The 25061-nt window shown below is 38.5% G+C and overlaps 1 protein-coding gene and 1 pseudogene across 1 annotated transcript in view; both read left to right on the forward strand.

The window, feature by feature from the left end:
• NUP210L (nucleoporin 210 like) overlaps positions 1-25061 on the forward strand; it is a 97835-nt gene that overhangs the window by 51118 nt on the left and 21656 nt on the right. Inside the window, exons 14-27 of the mRNA XM_043455424.1 lie at positions 143-288; positions 3733-3954; positions 5040-5213; positions 12097-12289; positions 16274-16362; positions 17589-17693; positions 18801-18902; positions 20443-20571; positions 20930-21057; positions 21761-21893; positions 22322-22384; positions 22744-22923; positions 23296-23376; positions 23465-23596. Of these exons, the coding sequence (XP_043311359.1) occupies positions 143-288; positions 3733-3954; positions 5040-5213; positions 12097-12289; positions 16274-16362; positions 17589-17693; positions 18801-18902; positions 20443-20571; positions 20930-21057; positions 21761-21893; positions 22322-22384; positions 22744-22923; positions 23296-23376; positions 23465-23596 (1877 nt within the window). The remainder of the gene's footprint in view (positions 1-142; positions 289-3732; positions 3955-5039; positions 5214-12096; positions 12290-16273; positions 16363-17588; positions 17694-18800; positions 18903-20442; positions 20572-20929; positions 21058-21760; positions 21894-22321; positions 22385-22743; positions 22924-23295; positions 23377-23464; positions 23597-25061) is intronic.
• Positions 24216-25054, forward strand: LOC122433237 (annotated as a pseudogene).

The following is a 25061-nucleotide window of genomic DNA, read 5'->3' on the forward strand; positions in this document are numbered from 1 at the left end:
CAACTTAATATAAATAATTGGTGTATAATAGTGTATGAGATTAAGAATTTTTTGATATATTAAAATTCTTATATTTCTATAGACTGATTTCCTTGAAGATTGGTTGCTTATTACCCTACTGAAGTCATTTTTTGATTTGCAGGTATTCAAAGACCAGGACCAACACACTGTTCTAGTGCACAGATAGCAGCCAAATCTCTTGGCCATACTTTGGTAACTGTTAGTGTGACTGATTGTGAAGAGTACTTGGATAGCAGTGCCACATTTGCTGCTTATGAACCCCTAAAGGTGAGCTAGTTCACTCTAAGGACTTGGCATATCTTCTCATGGACCCTACTCTGTTCACTTGGGGACTTCCTAGCTATCTGTGATCTCTATTAAAGATCAGTGATAATTGTGTTCTTCCTTACTTAACACTCTCTTGCTTCTAGATCTACAGCACCCTCATCAAATTTCAGTATCACAAAGGTTATGCTCTTATGTTTCTGCCACAGAAATATTTAAAAGTTGTATCAGCAAATTTTAGATATTCCCCTTTCCTCTTTTTTTACTGAGGTATAAAAAAATTATAGTAAAGTACAGTAATCTTAAGGTACTATTTGAATTTTCACATATGTATGTATCTTTGTAACACCACCCTGCATAAGATATAGAATATTAGTATACTCTATTTTTTGAACTTTGATGTTGGAGAAAACTCTTCAGAGTCCTTGGGTTGCAAGGAGATAAAACCAGTCAATCCTAAAGGAAATCAGTCCTGAATATTCAATGAAAGGACTGATGCTAAAGCTGAAACTCCAATACTTTGGCCACCTGATGCGAAGAACTGACTCATTGGAAAAGACCCTGATGCTGGGAAAGATTGAAGGCAGGAGGAGAAGGGGACGACAGAGGATTAGATGGTTGAATGGCATCACTGACTCGATGGACATGAGTTTGAGCAAGCTCCAGGAGCTGGTGAAAAACAGGGAAGCCAGGTGTACTGCAGTCCATGGAGTCGCAAAGAGTCACACACGACTTAGCAACTGAAGAACTGATTAGTATACTCTCTTTTGAAGAACTCTGAAAGAAAGCCTTCCATACCAGGGAGAGAAATCAATTATCTTTTTACCCTTTATATTTATGAATTCTCAGCACAACAGTCATTATTTTGGACCACAAAGACTGGCCATTAAAATTGGGAGATTATGACAGGTGGCAGTTCAAAATAAAAGTAGATAGAGCCTGGCATTCTTTCTACATATTTGAATCCTTCAGGGACTAAAATTGATGTCTATAAGTTCTTGCTGATACATACTGACAAACCTGACTCAATGCCTTTTGCAATGAGGAGGCATCCATAGAGGAAATGTTAACCTTGGTGAAAGAAGCAAGATAAGTTGTTAATTTGAAAAAGGTAACTTATTCATTAAAATTTGCATTTTTGAGTTGGCCTCTTTGTACATTGTACAGCCTATTTATTTATTTATTTTTGGCTGTACTGGGTCTTTGTTGTTCCATGCAAGCTTTCTCAGGGCTACTGTTTGTTGCGGTATGCAGGCTTCTCATTGTATGGCTTCTCTTGTTGTAGGGCAAAGGCTTTAGGCCCTCGGGATTCAGTGGTTGCTGCACATGAGCTCAGTAGTTGTGGCACATGGCCTTAGTTGCCCCATAGCACGTGGGATCTTCCCGGACCAGGGATTGAACCTGTGTCCTCTGCACTGGCAGGTAGATTCTTAACCACTGGACCACCAGGGAATTCCCCAGTCTGTATTAAACATACAGTCTGAGCATATTTCATTCATCCTCTTAGTGGTTGAATTATCCTTCTTGCCTAATTAAGTGAGAGTGCTTAGCTGCAGCTAGCTCATTGTCATTTCATAAGATTTTGTCTTAGTTTTATCATTATCCTTACTCTAATTTTATATTTACTGAATGTCTCACAAATCAGATCTCCCCTAAATGAAAACTCTCCTTAAAAGAAGTAAGATGATTTTCTATTTCTACCTAGTGCTTTGGTCATATATCTTTTTTTTTAGCTGCTGAAAAATATATGTATGTTTTACTTTTATCAATATTATGTTTTAGTACATGATATAGTTCTCAGTTTGTCCTTAGGTATCAGTCCAATTCAGTTGATCTGATTAGTTTTAGACTATATACATCTAGGAACAAGGAATAACTCCAGTTTTGCTTTCTCAGGGAAACTTTCCATGAAGCCTCTGACTAGTTTAATTTCTTCTATTTGAGGTTTGTTTGGCACTCTCTTCTGTGCCTTTTTGTAACACTTATTATACTCTTTACCTACTTCAGATCTGTCTTTTCCAGACTATTAGCTTCACTGTGAGGCAGGGCTTCATTTTGGCTTTCTGTTGATATTACTCTATCACCAGTAGGCCACCAATGAATACTTATTGAATTGAATTATGTGTATATTTTCAAGAGAATATTGCCATTAGAGGAATTTTAATGTTAACAGTATTCAGTATATATGAATATGTGAATAATCAGTATATATGAATCATATATATATGATTGACTAGTTCAGAGAAGAAGTACTAAAACATGGTTTGCTTACATTTTTTAAATGATTGCTTCAACTATATATTTCATTTTGCAACTTAGTCAGTGTTACAGACACTGTGTGCCATACAAAACTAACCTACACTTTGAGAATACTCCATTCCCCTAAAACCTGTTTCCTCATCTATAAGTAGAATACAATTCCTCTGTATACTGGAGTGAATAATACCTGTCTTGACTACCTGAAGGTGAGAGTTCTTTGAGAAACAGATGAACTGTATAGATATATTACATTCAGATTTTTATGGTGGGAATTCTTTGATACTTTAGTAAAATATCCACTTAAAATTCTTATACAGGGACTTCTCTGGTGGTCCAGTGGGTTGAGAATGCACCTGCCAATGCAGGGAACATGAGTTCAATCCCTAGACTGGGAAGATCCCATATGCTGCCAGGCAATTAAGCCTGTGTGTTGCAACTACTGAAGCCTGTGCACCTAGAGCCCATGCTCCGCAGCAAGAGAAGCCACTGCAATGAGAAGCCTGCACACTGCAGCCCAAAACAATAAATAAATAAAATTCTTATACAATATGACAGATGGTACCTAGACATTGTGATTATTTTATGGTGTATACAAATATCAAATCATTATGTTGCACACCTGAAACAAGTATAATGTTATATGCCAACTATACTTCAAGTTTTAAAAAGAGAAAAAAGAAAAAGAAAATGTTTACGCAGTTGTTTATTCAAATGCCTTTTATGTATACAACATCATACTAAATTCCACTGAGGAAGAGAGATTCTTTTAAAAACTTGGGGTATAAGATAATCTTCTCTTAAGAAGTTCATGTAACTAGAGAGTTAAGAAGAATTATCAGATGTATATTTATGAAGATTTGACACATTTAAATAGCATAAGAGAATAAATAAGTATACAGATGAATGGTAGTGATAACTACTATAAGAGCTTAGAGGATACAGAAGTAGTTGTGGTCTGGAATCATTAGACAAATTAATGGATAGCGTGACACATGAATTTGGTTGAATGATGGGTGGGATCCAAATTAGAACAGAGATTGAGAACCATTCCAAACAAGAGGCATGACACACATGTCTCCTAATTTGGGAATTAAGTCTACTGTCTTTTACATGATAACCAGTTTTTCACTTTAGAAAACTGTTGAATTCTCTAACCAGTTAAGGATTAATTTCTTTAACTGTCGTCAGGCTCTGAACCCTGTAGAAGTGGCGTTGGTGACATGGCACTCTGTAAAGGAGATGATATTTGAAGGGGGCCCTCAGCCGTGGGTCCTGGAGCCCTCACGGTTCTTTCTGGAGCTGAGCATGGAGAAGACAGAGAAAATTAGAATAACACAAGTCCGACTGCCAGCTAAAAGAAAACAGAATCAGTACATCTATCGGGTCCTGTGCCTGGATTTAGGGGAACAAGTAGGAAAATTATCTTTTTTAACGTTTCTTTTAGCAACAATACGCTAAGTCCTTCTAGCCATCTGTTTTCAGATGCTAATGAATTTAGTTTATGGATTAGATAGGAAAATTCTAATTATTGACTAAGATTTGTTTTTTTAAACCTTCAGTTCAGTTCAGTCCAATCGCTCAGTCATGTCCAACTCTTTGCAACCCCATGAATCTCAGCACGCCAGGCCTCCCTGTCCATCACCAACTCCCGGAGTTTACTCAAACTTACGTCCATCGAGTCGGTGATGCCATCCAGTCATCTTTTAAAGCTTACTATCCTTTAACTGTACCCAAAGGTTTTAGTTTGCTCATTTGAGAATTCTAACAGTTCACTAACCAAATAGTTCAAGATCTTTTTGTAGCAGGGAGTTTATTTCAATCATTTTATCACTATAATTCAACTCCTTGTTGTATAGACTAGAAGATATATAGTTTTTCATCTCCAAAGAATGTGAGGAAGGGAAATTTTAAGTGTCATCTATGTTTATCAATTTTGAAGAACCAGTTGGATCTTTGCTGATATGAGTAATTAATATATTTCACTTTATTGGTTGAATTAGTTTTTATTATTTTTAGAGGTAGTGATGGCTTTAACCATAGCTACACCTTAATTCTACCAAGGCCAATAACAAAGGTTTTCAGATTGACCATGATTGAGAATGTAATGTATGACTATGAAGCATAGCCCAGCTAACCAATCCTCAGGGAATCCATATATGATTTTAACTTAATAAGAACTGTGTTATATTCAAATGAGGTTCATTTTAATATCTCTAGTGAACTCTACTGTATAATATGACTAGCCACTAGTGATTTCAAGCCTAGTTACCCCCTTTTGAAGCTCTCTAACTTTTTGTTTTTACATCCTGTTATTCATTAGTATTTACATCAGAAATGAGTTGAAACACAAGTTAATTTTTACCAACTGGTAACAAAGGTTTGCTGAAGGAAAAGAGTGAAGTAATTGGTCAGTTAGATTTTTTTTAATGTTCCCTTTGTTTCTGTGATATCAAGTGTCTACCTGCAATTACCTCTTGCCCTTGTGTTTTCTTAAGATCCTGACATTTCAAATTGGAAATCATCCAGGTGTCCTGAACCCTAGTCCAGCTGTAGAGGTTGTGCAGGTACGCTTCATATGTGCCCACCCTGCCAGCATGTCTATAACTCCAGTATATAAGGTGCCAGCTGGTGCCCAGCCGTGTCCTCTGCCACAGCACAACAAACAACTGGTAAGTATGGTGTTTTCAACTAACTCGCCCTTTGTCTCCCATGCTTTGAGATAATTGGTTGGAAATACAGCTTTTGTCTTACTGAATTTAAGGAAACTCTTTTGTTATACAATCTCTGATAGTGTCTGAGAAGTGGTTATAGTTGGCTATACTCAGTGACACTTTGAAGGCAATGGCACCCCACTCCTGTACTCTTGCCTGGAATATCCCATGGATGGAAAAGCCTGGTAGGCTGCAGTCCAAGGGGTCGCTAAGAGTCAGAGAGGACTGAGCGACTTCACTTTCACTTTTCACTTTCATGCATTGGAGAAGGAAATGGCAACCCACTCCAGTGTTCTTGCCTGGAGAACCCCAGGGATGAGGGAGCCTGGTGGGCTTCTGTCTATGGGGTCACACAGAGTTGGACACGACTGAAGCGACTTAGCAACAGTGACACTTAGTGACTTTGCTTATTGTACTTAGGTGCATGCTTGCGAACTAAGTCACCTCAGTCTTGTTTGACTCTTTGTGATCCTATGGACTGTAGCCTGCCAGGCACTTCTGTCCATGGGATTCTCCAGGCAAGAATACTGGGGTGGGTTGCCATGCCCTCCTCCAGGGGATCTTCCCAACCCAGAGATGGAACCCCCATCTCTTATGTCTCCTGTATGGGCAGTCAGGTTCTTTACCACTAGCGGCACCTTATGACGACAGACAATTGAGAACTCTAAAGAACTACCAAATTGTTTTGCTAGTATCCTTCCCTACTAAACCTTTTATTAGCATTATCAGTAACATATAGAATTTACCTCTACTCCAAAGTGATATGAAAAATAGTGATAACCAATAACATAGCTAAAAGCTATGGGATTGAGGGATTGAGGAATAAATGAGTTATCTAACCTAGAAACTAGAACATTAGAAAGTGAAAGTGAGTGTTAGTCCCACAGTAATATCTGATTATGTGACCCCATGGACTGTAGCCTACCAGGCATCTCTGTCCATGGAATTCTCCAGGCAAGATTACTAGAGTGGGTTGCCATTTCCTTCTTCAGGGGATCTTTCCGACTCAGGGATTGAACCCAAGTCTCCCGCATTGTGGGCAGATTCTCTACTGTCTGAGCCACCAGGGAAGCCCAAACTATACACTAAATGAGGTTAACTATGATTTCAAGCATAGGAGAAAATAAGTCATTTCTGAGATTTTGCAGAACAGAACAATCCATTGATTATTCCCATTTTACAGTTGAAGAAACTAAGGATCCTAAAAGTTGAGTAATTTCCCCAAGGTCATAAAGCTAGAAAGTAGCATCTTATGTCTAATTTCAAAGCACATTATTAACTTTTTTTGCTACACTGCCTTTTCATTGTAAAAGAACAGGAGATGTTGCAGGTTAGGAACTCATTTTTTTTTTTTTCAGAACCAAATTCAACATTAAATACTATTATTTGAACTTTATAAATTATTCACTTTTTTAAAAAGCACTTGGACTTCCCTGATGCTCCAGTAGCTAAGACTCCAAGATCCCAATGCAGGGGATTCTGATCAGTGTGTAATCTATTTACAATTAGCATAGTTACAATAAGGTTGGATTTATAGCTACTGTGTTACCATTTATCTTATGCTTTTTTTGTTTTTCTATTCTTCCATTTCTTCCTTTTTTGTGTTAAGTAGATATTTTGTAGTGTATCATTTTAATCCTCTTATCCTTTCTTTTACTATATTATTTTAAGTTATTTTGTTAGTTATTGCCCTAGGGATTACAATTAACATGTTAATTTTTAACAAACTAGTTTGGAATAATATCAACTTAATTCAATAATGGTTGAAACCTATTATTTCTTTAAAGCCCTATTTCCTTTCCCCTTCTTTGAGCTGAATATCTTTTTACATGTATGCTCATCAGTCATAATTATTGCTTTATGCATTTGTGTTTTAAATAAGATAGAAAAATAATTACAAGCAAAAGTATATTTATACTGTTCTATATATTTACCTATGTAGTTATTGTTACTAAACTCTTATTTCTTCACGGGGATTCAAGTTACTGTCTAGTGACCTTTCATTTTATCCAGAAGGACTCATTTTAGTATTTCTTGTAGGGCAGGTCTACTATCAACAAATTCCCTCTATTTTTGTTAGATCTTGGGCTTCCCTAGTGGCCCAGTAGTAAAGAAACAGCCTACCAATGCAGGAAACACAGGTTTGATCCCTGATCTGGGAAGATCCCACGTGCCATGGAGCAGCTAAGCCCGTGCTCCTCAACTATTAATCCTGTGCTCTAGAACTTAGTAGCCACAACAACTGAAGGTGGGTCCCATGCTCAGCAACAAGAGAAGCCACTGCAATGAGAAGCCCCGGCACCACAACTAGAGAGTATTCCCACTTGCCACAACAAGAGAAAAGCCTGCACAGCAACAAAGACCCAGAACAGCCTAAATAAATAAATAAATACAATTATTTTTTTAAAAAAGAATCCGCCTGCAATGCAGGAGATGTGGGTTTGATCAAGGAGTTGGAAAGATCCCCTGGAGAAGGAGATGGCAAGCCACTCCAGTATTCTTCTCTGGAGAACCCCTTTCAAAGAGGAGCCTGGTGGGCCCCAGTCCCTGGGGTCACAAAGAGTTGGACATGACTAAAGCGTGAGCACACATGCAAGAATGTCTTAATTTCTCCTTCATTTTGAAGGATTATTGTCCTCAATATAGAATTCTTGATTGGCTGATTAGATTCTTTCATCACTGGTTTCTGTGATTTCTGATGAGAAATTAGCTGTTAATCTCATGGAGGATCCCTTATAAATGATAAGTTCCTTCCTCTGTTTAATAATTCTGTCTTTCTCTTTGACCTTGGATGGTCTGATTACAACATGTCTAAATGCAAATTTCTTTGATTTATACTCAGGGTTCTTTGAGATTCTTGGGTGTTTAGAGTAGGTGTTTTACATCAAATTTGGGAAGTCCTTAGCCATTATTTCTTCAAATATTCCTCCTTCCTTTTTTCCCCTCTCTCTTCTTCTAAGACTTCCATTTTGCATATATTCACACTCTTGATGGTTTTCCATGGGTCTCTGATGCTTCCGTTTTCTTCATTCTTTTTTCTTTTCATCAGCCTAGTTAAAAAAAATGTCCTTTTCATTATAGGGGACTGGAATGCAAAAGAAGTCAAGAAATACCTGGAGTAACAGGCAAATTTGGCCTTGGAGCACAGAACGAAGCAGGACAAAGGCTAATAGAGTTTTGCCAAGAGAACACTGGTCATAGCAAACACTCTCTTCCCACAACATAAGAGAACACTACACACATACATCACCAGATGGTCAATACCTAATCCGATTGATTATATTCTTTGCAGCCAAAGATGGAGAAGTTCTATACAGTCAGCAAAAACAAGACCGGGAGCTGATTGTAGCACCATGAACTCCTTATTGCCAAATTCAGACTTAACTTGAAGAAGTAGGGAAAACCACTAGACCATTCAGGTATGACCTAAATCAACTCCCTTATGATTATACAGTGGAAGTGACAAACAGATTGAAGGGATTAGATCTGATAGAGTACCTGAAGAACTATGGATGGAGGTCCATGAAATTGTACAGGAGGCAGGGATCAAGACCATCCCCAAGAAAAAGAAATGCAAAAAGGCACAATGGTTGTCTGAGGTGGCCTTACAAATAGCTGTGAATAGAAGAAAAGCCAAAAGCAAAGGAGAGAAGGAAAGATATACCTATTTGAATGCAGAGTTCCAAAGAATAGCAAGGAGAGATAAGAAAGCCTTCCTCAGTGATCAATGCAAAGAAATAGAGGAAAACAACAGAATGGGAAAGACTAGAGATCTCTTCAAGAAAATTAGAGATACCAAGGGAACATTTCCTGCAAAGATGGCCACAATAAAGGACAGAAATGGCATAGACCTAACAGAAGCTGAAGATATTAAGAAGAGGTGGCAAGAATACAGAGAAGAACTATACAAAAAATATCTTCATAACCCAGATAATCATGATGGTATGATCATCAACCTAGAGCAAAACATCCTGGAATGTGAAGTCAAGTGGGCTTTAGGAAGCATCACTACGAACAAAGCTAGTGCAGGTGATGGAATTCCAGTTGAGCTATTTCAAATCCTAAAAGATGATGCTGTGAAAGTGCTGCACTCAATATGCCAGCAAATTTGGAAAACTCAGCAGTGGCCACAGGACTAGAAAAGGTCAGTTTTCATTCCAATCCCAAAGAAAGGCAATGCCAAAGAATGCTCAAACTATTGCACAATTGCACTCATCTCACATACTAGTAAAGTAATGCTCAAAATTCTCCAAGCCAGGCTTCAACAGGACGTGAACCATGAACTTCCAGATGTTCAAGCTGGATTTAGAAAAGGCAGAGGAACCAGAGATAAATTGCCAACATTTGTTGGATCATCGAAAAAGCACGAGAGTTCCAGAAAAACATCTACTTCTGCTTTATTGACTATGCCAAAGCCTTTGACTGTGTGACCACAACAAACTCTGGAAAATTCTTAAAGAGATGGGAATACCAGACCACCTGACCTGCCTCTTGAGAAACCTACATGCAGATCAGGAAACAACAGTTAGAACTGGACATGGAACAACAGACTGGTTCCAGATAGGGAAGGGAGTATGTCAAGGCTGTATATTGTTAGCCTGCTTATTTAACTTATATGAAGAGTACATCGTGAGAAACACTGGGCTGGATGAAACACAAACTGGAATCAAGATTGCCGGGAGAAATATCAGTAACCTCAGATATGCAGAGGATTTCCCTGGTGGCTCAGATGGTAAAGCATCTGCCTACAATGTAGGAGACCAGGGTTTGATCCCTGGTCGGGAAGATCCTCTGGAGGAGGAAATGGCAACCCACTCCAGTACTCTTGCCTGGAAAATCCCATGGACAGAGGAGCCTGGTAGGCTACAGTCCATGGGGTCGCAAAGAGTCAGACATGACTGAGCAACTAAACTTTTTAAACTTTCAGATATGCAGATGATACTACCCTTATGGCAGAAAGCAAAGAAGAACTAAAGAGCCTCTTGATGAAAGTGAGAGAGAAAAGTGAAAAAGTTGGCTTAAAACTCAACATTCAGAAAACTAAGATCATGGCATCTGGTCCCATCACTTCATGGCAAATAGATGGGGAAGCAGTGGAAGCAGTGAGAGACTATTTTTTTGGGCTCCAAAATCACTGCAGATGGTGACTGCAGCCATGAAATTAAAAGATGCTTGCTCCTTGGAAGAAAAGTTATGACCAAGCTAGATAGCATATTAAAAAGCCGAGACATTACTTTACCAACAAAAGTCCACCTAGTCAAAACTATGGTTTTTCCAGTAGTCATGTATGGATGTGAGTGTTGGACTACAATGAAAGCTCAGTGCCGAAGAAGTGATGGAGAAGACTCTTGAGAGTCGTTTGGACTGCAAGGAGATCCAACCAGTCCATCCTAAAGGAAGTCAGTCCTGAATATTCATTGGAAGAACTGATGTTGAAGCTGAAACTCCAATCCTTTGGCCACCTGATGCGAAGAACTGACTCATTGGAAATGACCCTGATGCTGGGAAAGATTGAAGGCAGGAGGAGAAGGGGATGACAGAGGATGAGATGGTTGATGGCATCACCGACTCACTGGACCTGAGTTTGAGTAAACTCCGGGAGTTGGTGATGGACAGGGATGCCTGTTGTGCTGCAGTCCATGGGGTCACAAAGAGTTGGACATGACTGAGCAACTGAACTGAACTGATCTTCAAGTGTTCTGATATTTTCTTCTGCCTATTCTTATCTGCTGTTGAGTTCATCTAGTAAAATTTTCATTTCAATTATTATAATTTTCAAATTAGAATTCCTTTATGGTTCTGTTTTATAATTTTTATCTCTTTACTAATATCTTATATATGATGGTACATCATATTTATGCTTTCCTTTAGTTATTTAAACATGGGCTTCTTTAGTTCTTTGAACAAAACAGTTGATTAAAAGCCTTCATCTAGTAAATCCAATGTCTGGGCATCCTCAGGGACAGTTTCTATTGACTGCTTTTTTCTTTTTTCCTGTGTATGGATTCTACTTTCTTGTTTCTTTGCATTTGTGATAATTTTTAATTGAAAACTCAACATTTAAAATAACATGATGTAGCAACTCTGAAATCCGATTCTTCCACTAATTAGGTTTTGTGATGCTGGTTTTCATTGTTGTTTGCAGTGGCTGTTTGTTTAGTGACTTTCCTGCAGTAGTTCTGTAATGTGTTATTCTCCGTCCTCTTTGTCAGCTTTGTGGACATAAATTTCCTTAAATCTATGTCTATGTGGATATAGATTCCCTTAAATTTTTGTTGGAATTATGTTAAATTCATATATAAACTCAGAACAACTGAAATTTTTATGATGTTGAGTCACCCTGGTCATCCTGTCCAAGAGCATATGAATATCAAAATCAAATTTACATAAAAAATTTTAAACAGGTATAAAAGACATTTGGGGGGCATTTGGGAAAATTGAAATATTGACTGTATAATATATAACATTGAATTAAGGTTAATATTGTTATATATTATAATACATAATACATAACAGTTTTTGCTACTCATTCTTAAGAAATGCATGCCTAGGTAGTTAGGGGTAAAGTGCCATGATACCTACATCATTTGGCAAAAAAAAAAAAGACACACACCCACACAAATACACTCTCACAGGGAGTGTAAAAGTAGAGGGAGAGATAGAGAAAACAAATGGTGCATTGGGGTGAAGTATATATAGGTATTCATTATACCATTCTTTTAACATATCTGTACCTTTGAAAACTGTCAAAAAATGTTGGGAGAAAACATGATCTTCAGGAATATCTTGACACCTCTTGAGCTATTGTTTTTTTCTTTTCTTACTTTTTATTTTCATATAGATTCCTGTATCAAGCCTGAGAGATACAGTCCTAGAACTGGCAGTGTTTGATCAACACAGGAGAAAGTTTGATAATTTCAGTTCACTGATGCTAGAATGGAAATCCTTAAATGAAACCCTAGCTCATTTTGAAAATTATAATTCAGTGGAGATGGTTGCAAAGGATGATGGCAGTGGGCAGACCCGGCTACATGGTATTGTAAACATTTATGAATCTTTTTGTATACCTACTAAATGGTTATACACTAAGTATTTCCTTGTGCATGAGAGTTTATTTATCCTATCTCACCTTTCATCTTCAATCTTTGTATTTTTTAGAAAACATAAAGGTAAATTCCCTTGTTTGCAAAGTTAGGGTCTAGAGTCCAACATTCCTCACAAGAACACAAAACTAAATTAATTTTTAAATGGACTAGTTGCCTATTATTTGCCTAAAACTTTGGAAATAGTATTCAGTTGTTAGCCAGTGCTTATTGAGTGACTTCTACATGTAAGGCCCTCTGCTTGGAGGTTTAATGATAAATGAGACACTCACAGCCTCTGCCCTCATAGACTTACAGTCCAGTTGGGAACACCAGACTTTAAACATTACAACTGTGTTAAATGTTCTGAAGTGAAAGTGTGGGGTGCATTTATAACAGAAGAACCTAACCTAGTTTAGATCAAAGACGGCTGCCCTGAGAAAGTAACATTTACTCTGGTAAGGCAGAAAGAAGAAATAGAATGAACTAGATAAGTCGAGTGAGACTTACTTAGCGAGAGAGCAAGAGGCACAAGATGAAATTCTAAGAGGGCAAAAAGCCCTCATGGACAGTCACTCATCAAGCCTCTGATGGTATCACATTTGCTGAGGTTCTGTTCTCCAAAGCAAGTCACCTGGCCAAAACCAGAGGCTTGGTGGGCCAGGACTATTCAAGAGCATGGATACCACTGCAAGCCATTAATATAACAATCTGAGTGCATGCTCAGTTGCTTCAGTCAGGTCCGACTCTGCTACCCCATGGACTGTAGCCCTCTAGATGCCTCTGTCTATGGGATTCTCGTGGCAAGAATACTAGAGTGGGTTGCCATGCCTTCCTCTAGGGAATCTTCCCAACCCAGGGATCAAACCCACTTCTCCTGCATTGGAGGCGGATTCTTTACCACTGAGCCACCAGGGAAGCCCAATATAACAATCTACCACAAATTAACCCCAAAAGTGAAGAAGAAAATGGTTAGAAGTAATTTTAGGTTTCTGGTGTGAATATTTGAGAACCATTTTTTAAAAAAGATTTATTTATTTTATTTTTTGGCTGTGGTGGGTCTTCGTTGCTGCACACAGGCTTTCTCTCTAGTTGCAGCCAGCAGGGGCTATTCTTCATTGCAACATGCGAGCTTCTCATTGCAGTGGCTTTTTTGTTGTTGCAAAGCACAGGCTTTAGGCACACGGGCTTCAGTGGTTGCAGTGCATGGACTCAGTAGTTGCAGCTCACGGGCTCCAGAATGCTGGCTCAGTACTTGTGGCACACGGGCTTAGTTGCTCCACAGCATATGGGATCTTCCTGGACCAGGGATCAAACTGATGTCCCTGGCATTGCAGGGTGCATTCTTAACCACTGGACCACCAACGAAGCCCACCATTCATTTTTTCAACTTTGAATTTTATATTGGAGCATAGTTGATTAACAATGTTGTGTTAGTTTTCAGGTGTACAACAAAGTGATTCAGTTATACATGTACATGTATCTATTCTTTTTCAAATTATTTTCCCATTGAGGTAACCATTCAATTGAGTAAGAAACACCAGAGAGGAACTTCCCTGGCGGTAGTTAAGAATCCACCTGCCAGTACAGGGGACACAAGTTTGATCCCTGATCCTGGAAAATCCAACATGCCACGGGGCAAACAAGCCCGTGTGACGGGACTACTGAATCCACGCCTAGACCCCATGCTCCACAACATGCATCACAACGAAGAGTAGACCCCACTCGCCACAACTAGAGAAAGCCTGCTCACAGCAACAAAGACCCAGCTCGGCCAAAAATAAAAAATAAAAAGAAACATTAGAGAAATAAGATTTAACCTTTTCCTTACCCTCCAGGAGTTTATAAATGAAAGTGAAGTCGTTCAGTAGTGTCCGACTCTTTGCTACATGGACTATAGCCTACCAGGCTTCTCTGTCCATGGGATTTTCCAGGCAAGAGTACTGAAGTGCGTTGCCATTTCCTTCTCCAGGAGATCTTCCAGACCCAGGGATAGAACCCAGGTCTCCCGCATTGCAGGCAGACCCTTTGCCCTCTGAGCCACCAGGGAAGAAGCTCCCTCCACCAGGGAGTTTATACTCAGGACCAATTTAAGGGCTTAACTACAGACTGTAACATAGTACTAATATGTATATGATACTAAACATTAAAAAACCAATAATGTGATACAGTTAATGTAAAAAGTGGTAGGGAAGAAAGAGATGCTTGTTATACCCTGTAATGATGAATCACCAGATACCATCCATTTTATTTTCTAAATGTTTTTTTTTGTTTTATCCCTTCCTCTCTAACTTCATCACTAATATCCTCGTAACCTCTATCGTACATCACCATAGTAGCCTCCTAACTGATCTCGGCGTGTCTCTCCTACCGTCTAATCCATCCTGCATACTACTGTCCAGAATGATCCTTCTAAAGTATAAATGCAAAACTCTGTCTTAAAATTATTTTTAAAATAATTTGTCTACTAATTTATTGAGCTCTTATGACATGCCAGATACTACATTAAATACTTTATATACTTTTTTATTTTTATCTTTTATTTTTTTATTTTTTTTTTTTGGCTACACTGGGTCTTAGTTGTGGCGGCTGGGCTTTCTCTAGTTCCGGCACGAGGGGAGCTTCTCTTGTGGAGCATGGGCTCTAGAGTGGCTCCTGGGCCACAACAGGGATAATATGTCAGTCTCCCGTAACTGCAATGAGGATAACAAGAGAGAATGTATATATTAGACTTCCTATATTATCCCTGTTTAGTAAGTTTACTCACTCATTAAACATTTATTGAGTTTTTATTACATTCTAGGCTGAGTTTTAGGCCCTGAGATCATAACAATAAACAGATGAAGCCGCAAGTTCTCTGATGTCATAGCCTATAGTATGCTCTTAATTATTGACTGTACTGTTATCAGTGTTGTCACAGTGTCTTTCTGGGTAAGTTCATGCAGCTTAACATACCAACCCACACCTGCTTCTTTGGCTTCACCTCTTATTACCACCCACATGTTTCTACATTTTTCTCAAACTCAGTGACTTTAGATCCTTAACCATGACAAGCCTTGTGATTCCTCTTTCCTTTGCATAAGTTCCTTCTTTGTGCTCTTATATATTCTGTATTATGTGCTTTGTACATACTTCTATATTGTAGTGTATTGGTTGGTTTACCTCTCAGCCACCCTCCTAAGCTGTGGGTTTCTCTGAAGGTAAGAACAGTGTTGTTTTCATCTCTGTATCCTAATTACTGCCATAGTACCTAACATATAGTAGACCCTTAATAAATCTTTGTTTTGAATGAATAAATGTAAGATCATGAGAAAATGTTCTGCAGATTTATGCATGATCATCATGTGTTGAGCATATAATAAGAATTGACCTCAGTAAAGTGGCAGATTCATGTTAGTTAAATTGAAAAGAATAAAGGAGTAAAGCAAAGTCAGATTATAGATGGCTTCAAACACCAGTTTAAGGAGTTTGAATTGCTCTAATAAGGGCTAGTTAGCCATTTAAAATTTTTGAGTAAGGGACTGACATAACATTTACATACACATAACAGTTTAGAAGCGTAAAAAGTCCCAAAGGACTTTCTCTTTATTTCTCACTTCTATTTTTAAATCAAATAAAAATTTCCCCATACACTACTGTCAGCTTATTTTTGGACTCACAAACCATTAGAACTGGAAAGAATTTTTGATTTTTGCCTATCAATCTCCCGTTTAATAAAAGAACTGAGAAATAAACATTGCCCAAGGTCAGCAAAGTCAGCACAAAACCCCAGTTTTCTGTTTCTTTTATATTTCCCTAATCACTGTGTGTGTGTGATTTTTTTTTCCTCCCTCCAATAAAATACCACTTGGAAAAAATTATGGTAGAGTTTGGTTTTCTGGGGACCCTTTTGTATTTTACATGTTTCTCACAGGGTATTTTTCTGCATGTCTCCAGGTCATCAGATCCTTAAAGTACGTCAGATAAAAGGGACTGTACTCATTGGAGTTAATTTTGTGGGCTATTCAGAGAAGAAAAGTCCAAAGGTAAGTGGAGACTGTTATATGAAAAATATTAATTAACTGAAATTTAAGGCTCCTTCAGTTCAGTTCAGTTCAGTCACTCAGTCGTGTCTGATTCTTTGCAACCCCGTGAATCGCAGCACACCAGACCTCCCTGTCCATCACCAGCTCCCGGAGTTTATTCAAACTCATGCCCATCGAGTCGGTGATGCCATCTAACCATCTCATCCTCTGTCGTGCCCTTCTCCTCCTGCCCCCAATCCGTCCCAGCATCAGGGTCTTTTCCAATGAGTCAACTCTTCGCATGAGGTGGCCAAAGTACTGGAGTTTCAGCTTTAGCGTCAGTCCTTCCAATGAACACCCAGGACTGATCTCCTTTAGGATGGACTGGTTGGATCTGCTTGCAGTCCAAGGGACTCTCAAGAGTCTTCTCCAACACCACAGTTCAAAAGCATCAATTTTTTGGTGCTCAGCTTTCTTCACAGTCCAACTCTCACATCCATACATGACCACTGGAAAAACCAAAGCCTTGACCAGACGGACCTTTGTTGGCAAAGTAATGTCTCTGCTTTTTAATATGCTATCTAGGTTGGTCATAACTTTCCTTCCAAGGAGTAAGTGTCTTTTAATTTCATGGCTGCAGTCACCATCTGCAGTCATTTTGGAGCCCCAAAAAATAAAGTCTGACACTTGTTTCCACTGTCTCCCCATCTATTTCCCATGAAGTGATGGGAAGAGATGCCATGATCTTAGTTTTCTGAATGTTGAGCTTTAAGCCAACTTTTTCACTCTCCTCTTTCACTTTCATCAAGAGGTTTTTTAGTTCATCTTCACTTTCTGCCATAAGGGTGGTGTCATCTGCATATCTGAGGTTATTGATATTTCTCCCGGCAATCTTGATTCCAGCTTGTGCTTCTTCCAGCCCAGCGTTTCTCATGATGTACTCTGCATATAAGTTAAATAAGCAGGGTGACAACATACAGCCTTGACGTACTCCTTTTCCTATTTGGAACCAGTCTGTTGTTCCATGTCCAGTTCTAACTGTTGCTTCCTGACCTGCATACAGGTTTCTCAAGAGGCAGGTCAGGTGGTCTGGTATAGTCTGTAAATATAGCTGATGTAAATCTGAGCATCATGCACCTTTATGATTGTGCTATCTTTGGTGCTTGAAAGAGTACTGGACTCTTCACTCCCTGAGACGAGGAATTAACAATTGGTGTTGACCATCATGGCTCTTCCTACATCTCTAGGAACTTTCCAACTTGCCCAGATCTGCGGCTGTGGAGCTGCTCCTGGTAGATGATGTAACAGTATTGCCTGAGAACGCCACCATCTATAACCACCCTGATGTGAAGGTAGGAGCTGTATGGTTCTAGCTAAATGGAATCATGTTGGAGGGGAGAGTTCTAGGTTATTAAAATTAACAGTATAAATATAAAAAACTCACTTATGTGTTAAAAATCACTGATATGTATATAATATATATATAATAATTATCCTTAGCACTAATACTTTAATAATTATGCTTGGTCTTTGGTCTATTGATTTTAAGCTTTTATTTATTTATTTTTTAAATAAAAAGTTTTATTGGAGAAAAATAGAACCACCACATACACAGGGAAAAGAGCACAAAAATTCAACTGATACAGAACTGAAAGTCACAACTACCCAATGTTGTTTGCGATTACTTTTCAATTTCTTAAATGGCTTCCCTCAATTTTCAAATAGTCTGGCCAATTTTTTTCAGCTGAAATTGCATCAAGTTTTCAAAAAATTAAGAGCCTCAGCGAAGGGACCAGCTTTAAAGATAACAAAGGTGACACCAAGTCTCCTAATAGGATCAATTCTACCAAAAAATTCCTGAAGCACATAACTACTGAGTCTGGTAGAACAGTAGATCAGAGACCATCAGGAATTAGTTAGAACACTGACTCAGACGGTCCAGTATGCAGAGAGGGCAAACAAAAAAGCTGCATTTCCCTGTCACATGAGGTCACGTAAGAAAACCAAGGAGGTGCTAAGAAAATACAGGCAATGGCTGCTCAAAATAATTAAGAAGGCATTCTAAATACCACATATTATTAGACAATAGTGTGTAAAGTGATGCAATTAGAAAACAGGCAACTTAAAAAAAAATATGGTCACAGGTCTTTGAGAACTCAAGAAAACAATCAATAGTAGACACAAGAGTTGAAAGTCTTCTCAGCTGAGGGTTGAAAATGAAAGTGAAAGTGAAGTTACTCAGTCGTATCTGACTCTTTGCGACCCTGTGGACTGTAGCCCACCAGGCTCCTCCGTCCATGGGATTCTCCAGGCAAGAATACTGGAGTGGGTTGCCATTTCCTTCTCCAGATTTTAATCTTTTAATGTCATACTCTTTCTTAGGTAAGTAGAAATTACTTTCTTTGAAATATTTATAATCCAAAGGGAATGGAATATTATTTGTCTTGATTTTTCCATAGGAAATATTTAGCCTTGTGGAAGGATCTGGTTATTTTTTAGTCAACAGTAGTGAGCAAGATATTGTCACCATCACTTACCTGGAAGCAGAAAGCTCTGTCCAGGTGAGTTCTAGAAATATCCTCAGATTGACGGTCTCAGGTCAAAGCTCATTCTTAGGAGAATGATTGGAAAAATTTTATTGGGCATTTCAAACTTGTTACAAGGAATAACATTTGTGTCTTTTTCTTTTTTTTTTAACCTATGTAGATTCTTAAACCAAAAAAATGAGTTGTGTTTTTTTTTTGTAACTACCTATAGAAGGAAATGGCAACCCACTCCAGTATTCTTGCCTGGAGAATCGCATTGCCAGAGGAGCCTGGTGGGCTACAGTCCATGGGGTCACAAAGAGTGGGACACGACTGAGCAACTTAGCATAGCATATAATATGGGGAAATTTTTGGTTCTGATTGAATGGAAACAGTGTAGAAGACATCTAACTATAAGATTTCCATTAAAACAAAGTTCAGAAAGAGAAAAACAAGTATCATATATTAATGCATATATATGGGAATTTAGAAAAATGGTTCTGAAGAACAGAACCATTCTGTGGACACAGTTGGGGAAGGTGAGGGTGGGACAAATTGAGAAAGTAACACTGACATATATACACAATCATGGGTAAAAAAGATACTTAGTGGGAAGTTACTAAATGACACAGAGTCCAGCCTGGAACTCTGTGATGACCTAGAGGGGTGGCGGGAGGGGAGGGAGACTCAGGAGGGAAGGGATATATATATATGTATAAAATTATGAGCGACAGACATTGTCGTACAGCAGAAACCAACACAAAATTTTGTAAAGTGATTGTCCACCAATTAAAAAATAAATAAAAATTTAAAAAGAAGGTTAATTTTTATAAATTTCAAAGCATAGATCTGTGTGCATAGTTAAATATACTGTTGACTTTATAAGCTGAGTATATGGTGTTTTCAGCCTGACATGGCAACTCAAAATGTTAATCTGACTCCATAGTCAATATGCCAAGGGATTTTCTTTTAGTTGACTTGCATTAATAAAAAGTGTACCTTAAATTAACATATGTATTTATTTCCTTCAAAGAGCTCAAAGGAATTTAACTTACTGTAGTCATAATGTTGCTTTTTAAACGGGGAGATTGAGGCCCTGCGTGCCAGCAAAGGATGTAAAACCATCCTGCCGTGCAGGAGCCGTGCGTAGCACAAGAAGGAAAAACGAAGCATCGATCCACCCTGTGCTCTCTCTCCCTACTCGTGATTGCGGTGTAAATGTCCCTGGTTTTCTTCCTCAATCCTTTCCCTGTTCAGAATTTAAAAGCTGGATATGTTGGATTCTGCTTGAAATCAATCAATTTAAACTCTGCTCTTTATCAGTTAATAAATATTTGTTAAGGGTACATATTTTGCCACAAACTGAAGCATCACTTTAAGGGGACACATTATGCTGAAACTTATGCCATATATGCCTGAACTTAGGCAATATATGCCTGAAACTTATAATGTGACTTCTCAGAGTTTCTATCACAAAATAAGATACTGTATTTTCTACTTTGGATGGAAATAATTGCTCTGATTATGCTTGGAGCATGTTTACTTCTTTATCCAGCTGCAATCTTCTTCCCTCTAGTTAGTTCCACTGCATCCAGGAGTTCTCACCTTGGAAGTCTATGATCTGTGTCTGGCGTTCCTGGGCCCAGCAGTGGCTCACCTAAGGGTGTCAGACATACAAGAGCTGGAGCTTGATCTGATTGACAAGGTGAGAAGTGTTTGCTTTATCTCTTAAGGGAAGCAGGTGTCTTTCTCACTCACTAGCGTCACTTAAGATAGTCTGTGCTTGGCTACTGTGTGTATTTGCCAGGCCCTTTGATAATGTTAATGGAAATACCTGCCCTTAAAGAACACCATTCCAACATTAATCATGATGAAGGTAGAGTGTTAAAGAACGGCTTAAAAGAATACACATAGATTACACTTACTTGCTCAAAGGCTGATCAAGAACATTTAGCATGAACCAAAGGGCTTGCCACCTCTGCGTTAAACTGCCCTAGGTAAATGAGACAGCTTTACTAAATTACCTTTTAATTTCTTTTTTAATTTTTATTTTTAACTACCAGGTTGAAATAGGTAAAACTGTGTTAGTAACTGTGAGGGTTCTTGGCTCTTCCAAACGCCCATTCCGAAATAAATACTTCAGAAACATGGAGCTCAAATTGCAATTGGCTTCTGCCATTGTGACCCTGGCGTGAGTACTATTTCAATACTTCTTTCTCCTTAAGTTTATTTTCATGAGAATATCCCTCCTGGTAGCCTGATTATCTCTCCCTTAGGTTATTTCAGATTTTCTTCTTTCCTTTTTTGTCACAGTATCTTTCAGCTCACATTCTCTTCCCATATTCAACTCTTGACAAAATACCCCTTCCACATCCTCAGATGTCTTATTTTGGGACTAATATGTGTCTCATTAACATTTCTATTTTATGGAACTTCTTGGATGATATACTTTGGGGATGCTTCAGACTTGAGGACCTTCAAAAACTCTATCTAGAAGTAGAGGCACTGGTATTCCCCTCTGCAAAAGAAAAAATACAGAAATTCTGAGGCAATTTAGTGTTTGTAGTTTTGCCAGGCTATGTTTATATTGCCCTTATTCCTTTGGAGACTTAGAACAAATATTTGCCCTTCAGGAGCTTCCCGCCATTGCTATGAACTTTGTCTTGACTCCGAAAGTTATTTTCTGGCAGTTCCTTTTAACCTGGGGTAAAATGAGCAGAAGATTGGGAATTCCCTGGGAGTCCAGTGATTAGGATTCTGTACTCTAAGGGCTATGTGCCTGAGTTCATTCCCTGGTTGGGGAGCTAAGATCCCACAAGCATCTTAGAAAGATGTATAACTGGCCAATCTTAAAAACAAATCTTTCTCACCTAGAAATTCATGCGTCTTTTCAGGCTAATGGAGGAACAAGATGAATACTCTGAAAATTACATCCTTCGAGCTATCACTGTTGGGCAAACCACACTTGTAGCTATTGCCAGGGACAAGATGGGGAGAAAATTCACATCAACCCCTCGGCAAATTGAAGTAAGGAAACTATCTCATCCAAAATTCATACTTCATCTTGTTTATAAATTTATAAGTTTTATAAATATCCAGTGGTTAGGACTCCATGCTTTCACTGCCTACATCATGAGTTCAATCCCTGGTTGGGGAACTAAGACCCCACAAGTTGTGAAGTATGGCCAAAAAAAGTAATTGTAAACATAATTTTAATGACCACTTTTATTCCAGTGAGCGGATACACAATAACTTATTTAAGCATTTTCACTTAAGTAATTTATAACTTTTTGCTATTAAAATGAAAATTTGTGTTTATAAAATAAAATACCTGTCTTTGTATACAACTTCATTGTACATAATTTTTTTTTTTCCCTTAGAATAAGCTGCATGATCATTTATTGTGACGTTAACTCTAGTTAACCACTGTTGTCTTTTTGGTTTTCTCCTTCAAGGTGTTTCCTCCATTTAGACTTGTTCCAGAGAAAATGACACTGATTCCAACTAACATGATGCAGGTGATCCTAAAGCCAAAAATGAGTCTTTCTCTTCATCCCACCTCTGCCCCACCCCAATACACATATACACCTCTTCCTGTTGGCCTTCCCTTGTCCCCTGTCAACCAAGTACAATAGGATCTGATAAAGAAGAAAATTAGTATTTTCTTTGTTCTATGATAGTCGTGGTATGAACTACTTCTTGGAATCCCATGGATTATTTATAGCACTTCTATTTCCTCTGCATTTGAGCTGATAGGGCATATGCTGGTTGGAAAGTGGGGGAAGGTGAAGAAGTTGAGTTGCTCAGACCGAATGTTGGAAAAGGAGATGTGACTTCTCCTCAAACTCCAGCATTCATTGGTGTGTTTAAATTTCAGGTGATGTCTGAAGGTGGCCCTCAGCCTCAATCTATCATTCATTTCTCCATCAGTAATCAGACCGTGGCTGTTGTTAATAGGAGGGGCCAAGTTACAGGGAAGGTAGTTGGCAGAGCCGTGGTCCATGGCACCATTCAGACAGTAAATGAAGATACTGGAAAAGTCATTGTGTTTTCCCAGGTATCGGTTCTTTGTTCTGCTTTGCTTCTGCTCTTGCATCTGGGAATCATATTGGGAGGTGGAGGAGGAAGTAGTGATGGGGAGGGTGTCAGTAGCCCATGGGAAATATGTGATCTTTAATGAAAAACTCACTGAGTATTTGACATTGTTATGAGACATAGTCCCTATGCTTAAGAAATTGTTTCAAGAACAACAACAAAAATCCCCCCCCAAAAAAACAAAAACAAAAATCCCATATACATTGCATATTTTTGTTGCCATTGTTGTTGAATGCCCCAAACAACAACAATCAAATGAGTTGTCATAAGCATCTCTGTCTACCCCACAGACACTCCCTCTTAGCCTAAGCTTGCTCTCTACCCTGTTGAGCAGGATGAAGTACAGATTGAGGTTGTACAGCTAAGGGCTGTTAGGATCCTTGCAGCTGCAACTCGACTCATCACAGCTACTGAGGTCAGTATGATGGTTCTGTTCCAGGTTCATTATGTTGATAATACCAGCTGGACAGGAGGTGTAGCACAAAACCACTCTTCCTTTTCAGATGCCAGTCTATGTCATGGGAGTGACCAGTACCCAGACCCCTTTCTCCTTCAGCAGTGCCAACCCTGGGCTCACATTCCACTGGTCCATGAGCAAAAGGGATGTTCTGGATTTAGTGCCCAGGCATTCAGAGGTAAGAACATATCTGTTAATATATTACCTTAGGGATTTATTTTATTTCATCCTTGTTTTTAGATTGACTTCCTTCTAAACTACACAACGTTATTACTTACTCTTTTTCTGATTGTTCTGTGAATGCTATAAACCTGAAAATCATATAAAGAATCCAAATTTGAGTATTCAGATAATACTACACAATATTTAACATACTTTGCCAGAAAGAGCTCTTAAAAAAGCAATGCTTAAGAAAGCATTGCTTCCTTTGATACATTTGCTGTTGTATAATGTTGCATTTGTGAACAAATAACTGTGTTACATGAATAACATATTATGAATATAAAGTATTTATACATAGAGTTTAAATTTAGCATACTTTTGCTGGAAAGAGCTCTTAAGAAAGTAATGCTTAAGAAAGCATTGCTTCCTTTGATACATTTGCTGTTGTATAATGTTGCATTTGTGAACAAATAACTGTGTGTTACATGAATAACATATTATGAATATAAAGTATTTATACATAGAGTTTAAATATGTGATATAATCTTTCAACATACTCAGACATACTTAATTATATTAATAATCATGTTTGTGCTGCATGATGGGCAGTTGACATTAAGACTTAAGAAAGCTGGATGCTGAGCACATTTCTGGGCCCATGTTACTAGGAGCTGGGGAAGAATTGAAATCTTCCCTCGTGTACGTAGGGTGCTGTGGGTGCCATAGGGTTTGTGTGGGCCACCAACTGGCAACTGATTCTGGACTGAGTACCTTATATCAATGGCAAATTTAAGGACAGTTAATTAAACTGTTCTTCCATGGTGGTACCAGCTCCTCCAGATTCAGCACCTGCTGCATTTGAAATGCTCAAAGCCCCTCATGATGGCCACTGAGGAAATCCACAATGCAACGTGAATCTTAAATAGCCTTTATACTTGAATGCATTTAGCACTTACTCTGAAATCTGGAAAAGAAAAAAAATGAGGTGGATACTACAGACAAATTTTACCTACTTCATGACATTATTACCTGATCATCAGTTTAATGGCACCCACCCAAGATGGTCCAGGATCAGTGGCAGCCACCTAGGTCTGGACTTTACCTTTGGAAGAAGAAACCTGGGGCCAAGATACCCAGAAGGTCACAATTCAGTGCCTACAAAAACAAAGAATTAGAGTTAGACCTTAAAAGAAATCAGAGGGGTTATAGAAGCTACAATTAGTAAGTCATTTCTGGAGCCAGTTAAAAAGAAAAGTATGGAAAAACTAAAAATTTTCCAATTTTCTGAAAATATCCTAGATCTATAATCTAAGGAAACTCTAGTGGTTGCGTCTTCTGTCACAGACTGCGCAGAGCCTGGTTATACTTGGAACTGAAAAGGGATAGAACTGTACTTAGTTTGGTATAGAGTTCTGCAGAAGGATTTGGCTTTTTTTCCAAATAGGAAAAAAAGGGATAGCAAATAGGAATTGTGTGAAAAG

The sequence above is a fragment of the Cervus canadensis genome, chromosome 2, assembly GCF_019320065.1.
Source record: "Cervus canadensis isolate Bull #8, Minnesota chromosome 2, ASM1932006v1, whole genome shotgun sequence".
In the NCBI taxonomy this organism is placed as follows: Eukaryota; Metazoa; Chordata; class Mammalia; order Artiodactyla; family Cervidae; genus Cervus; species Cervus canadensis.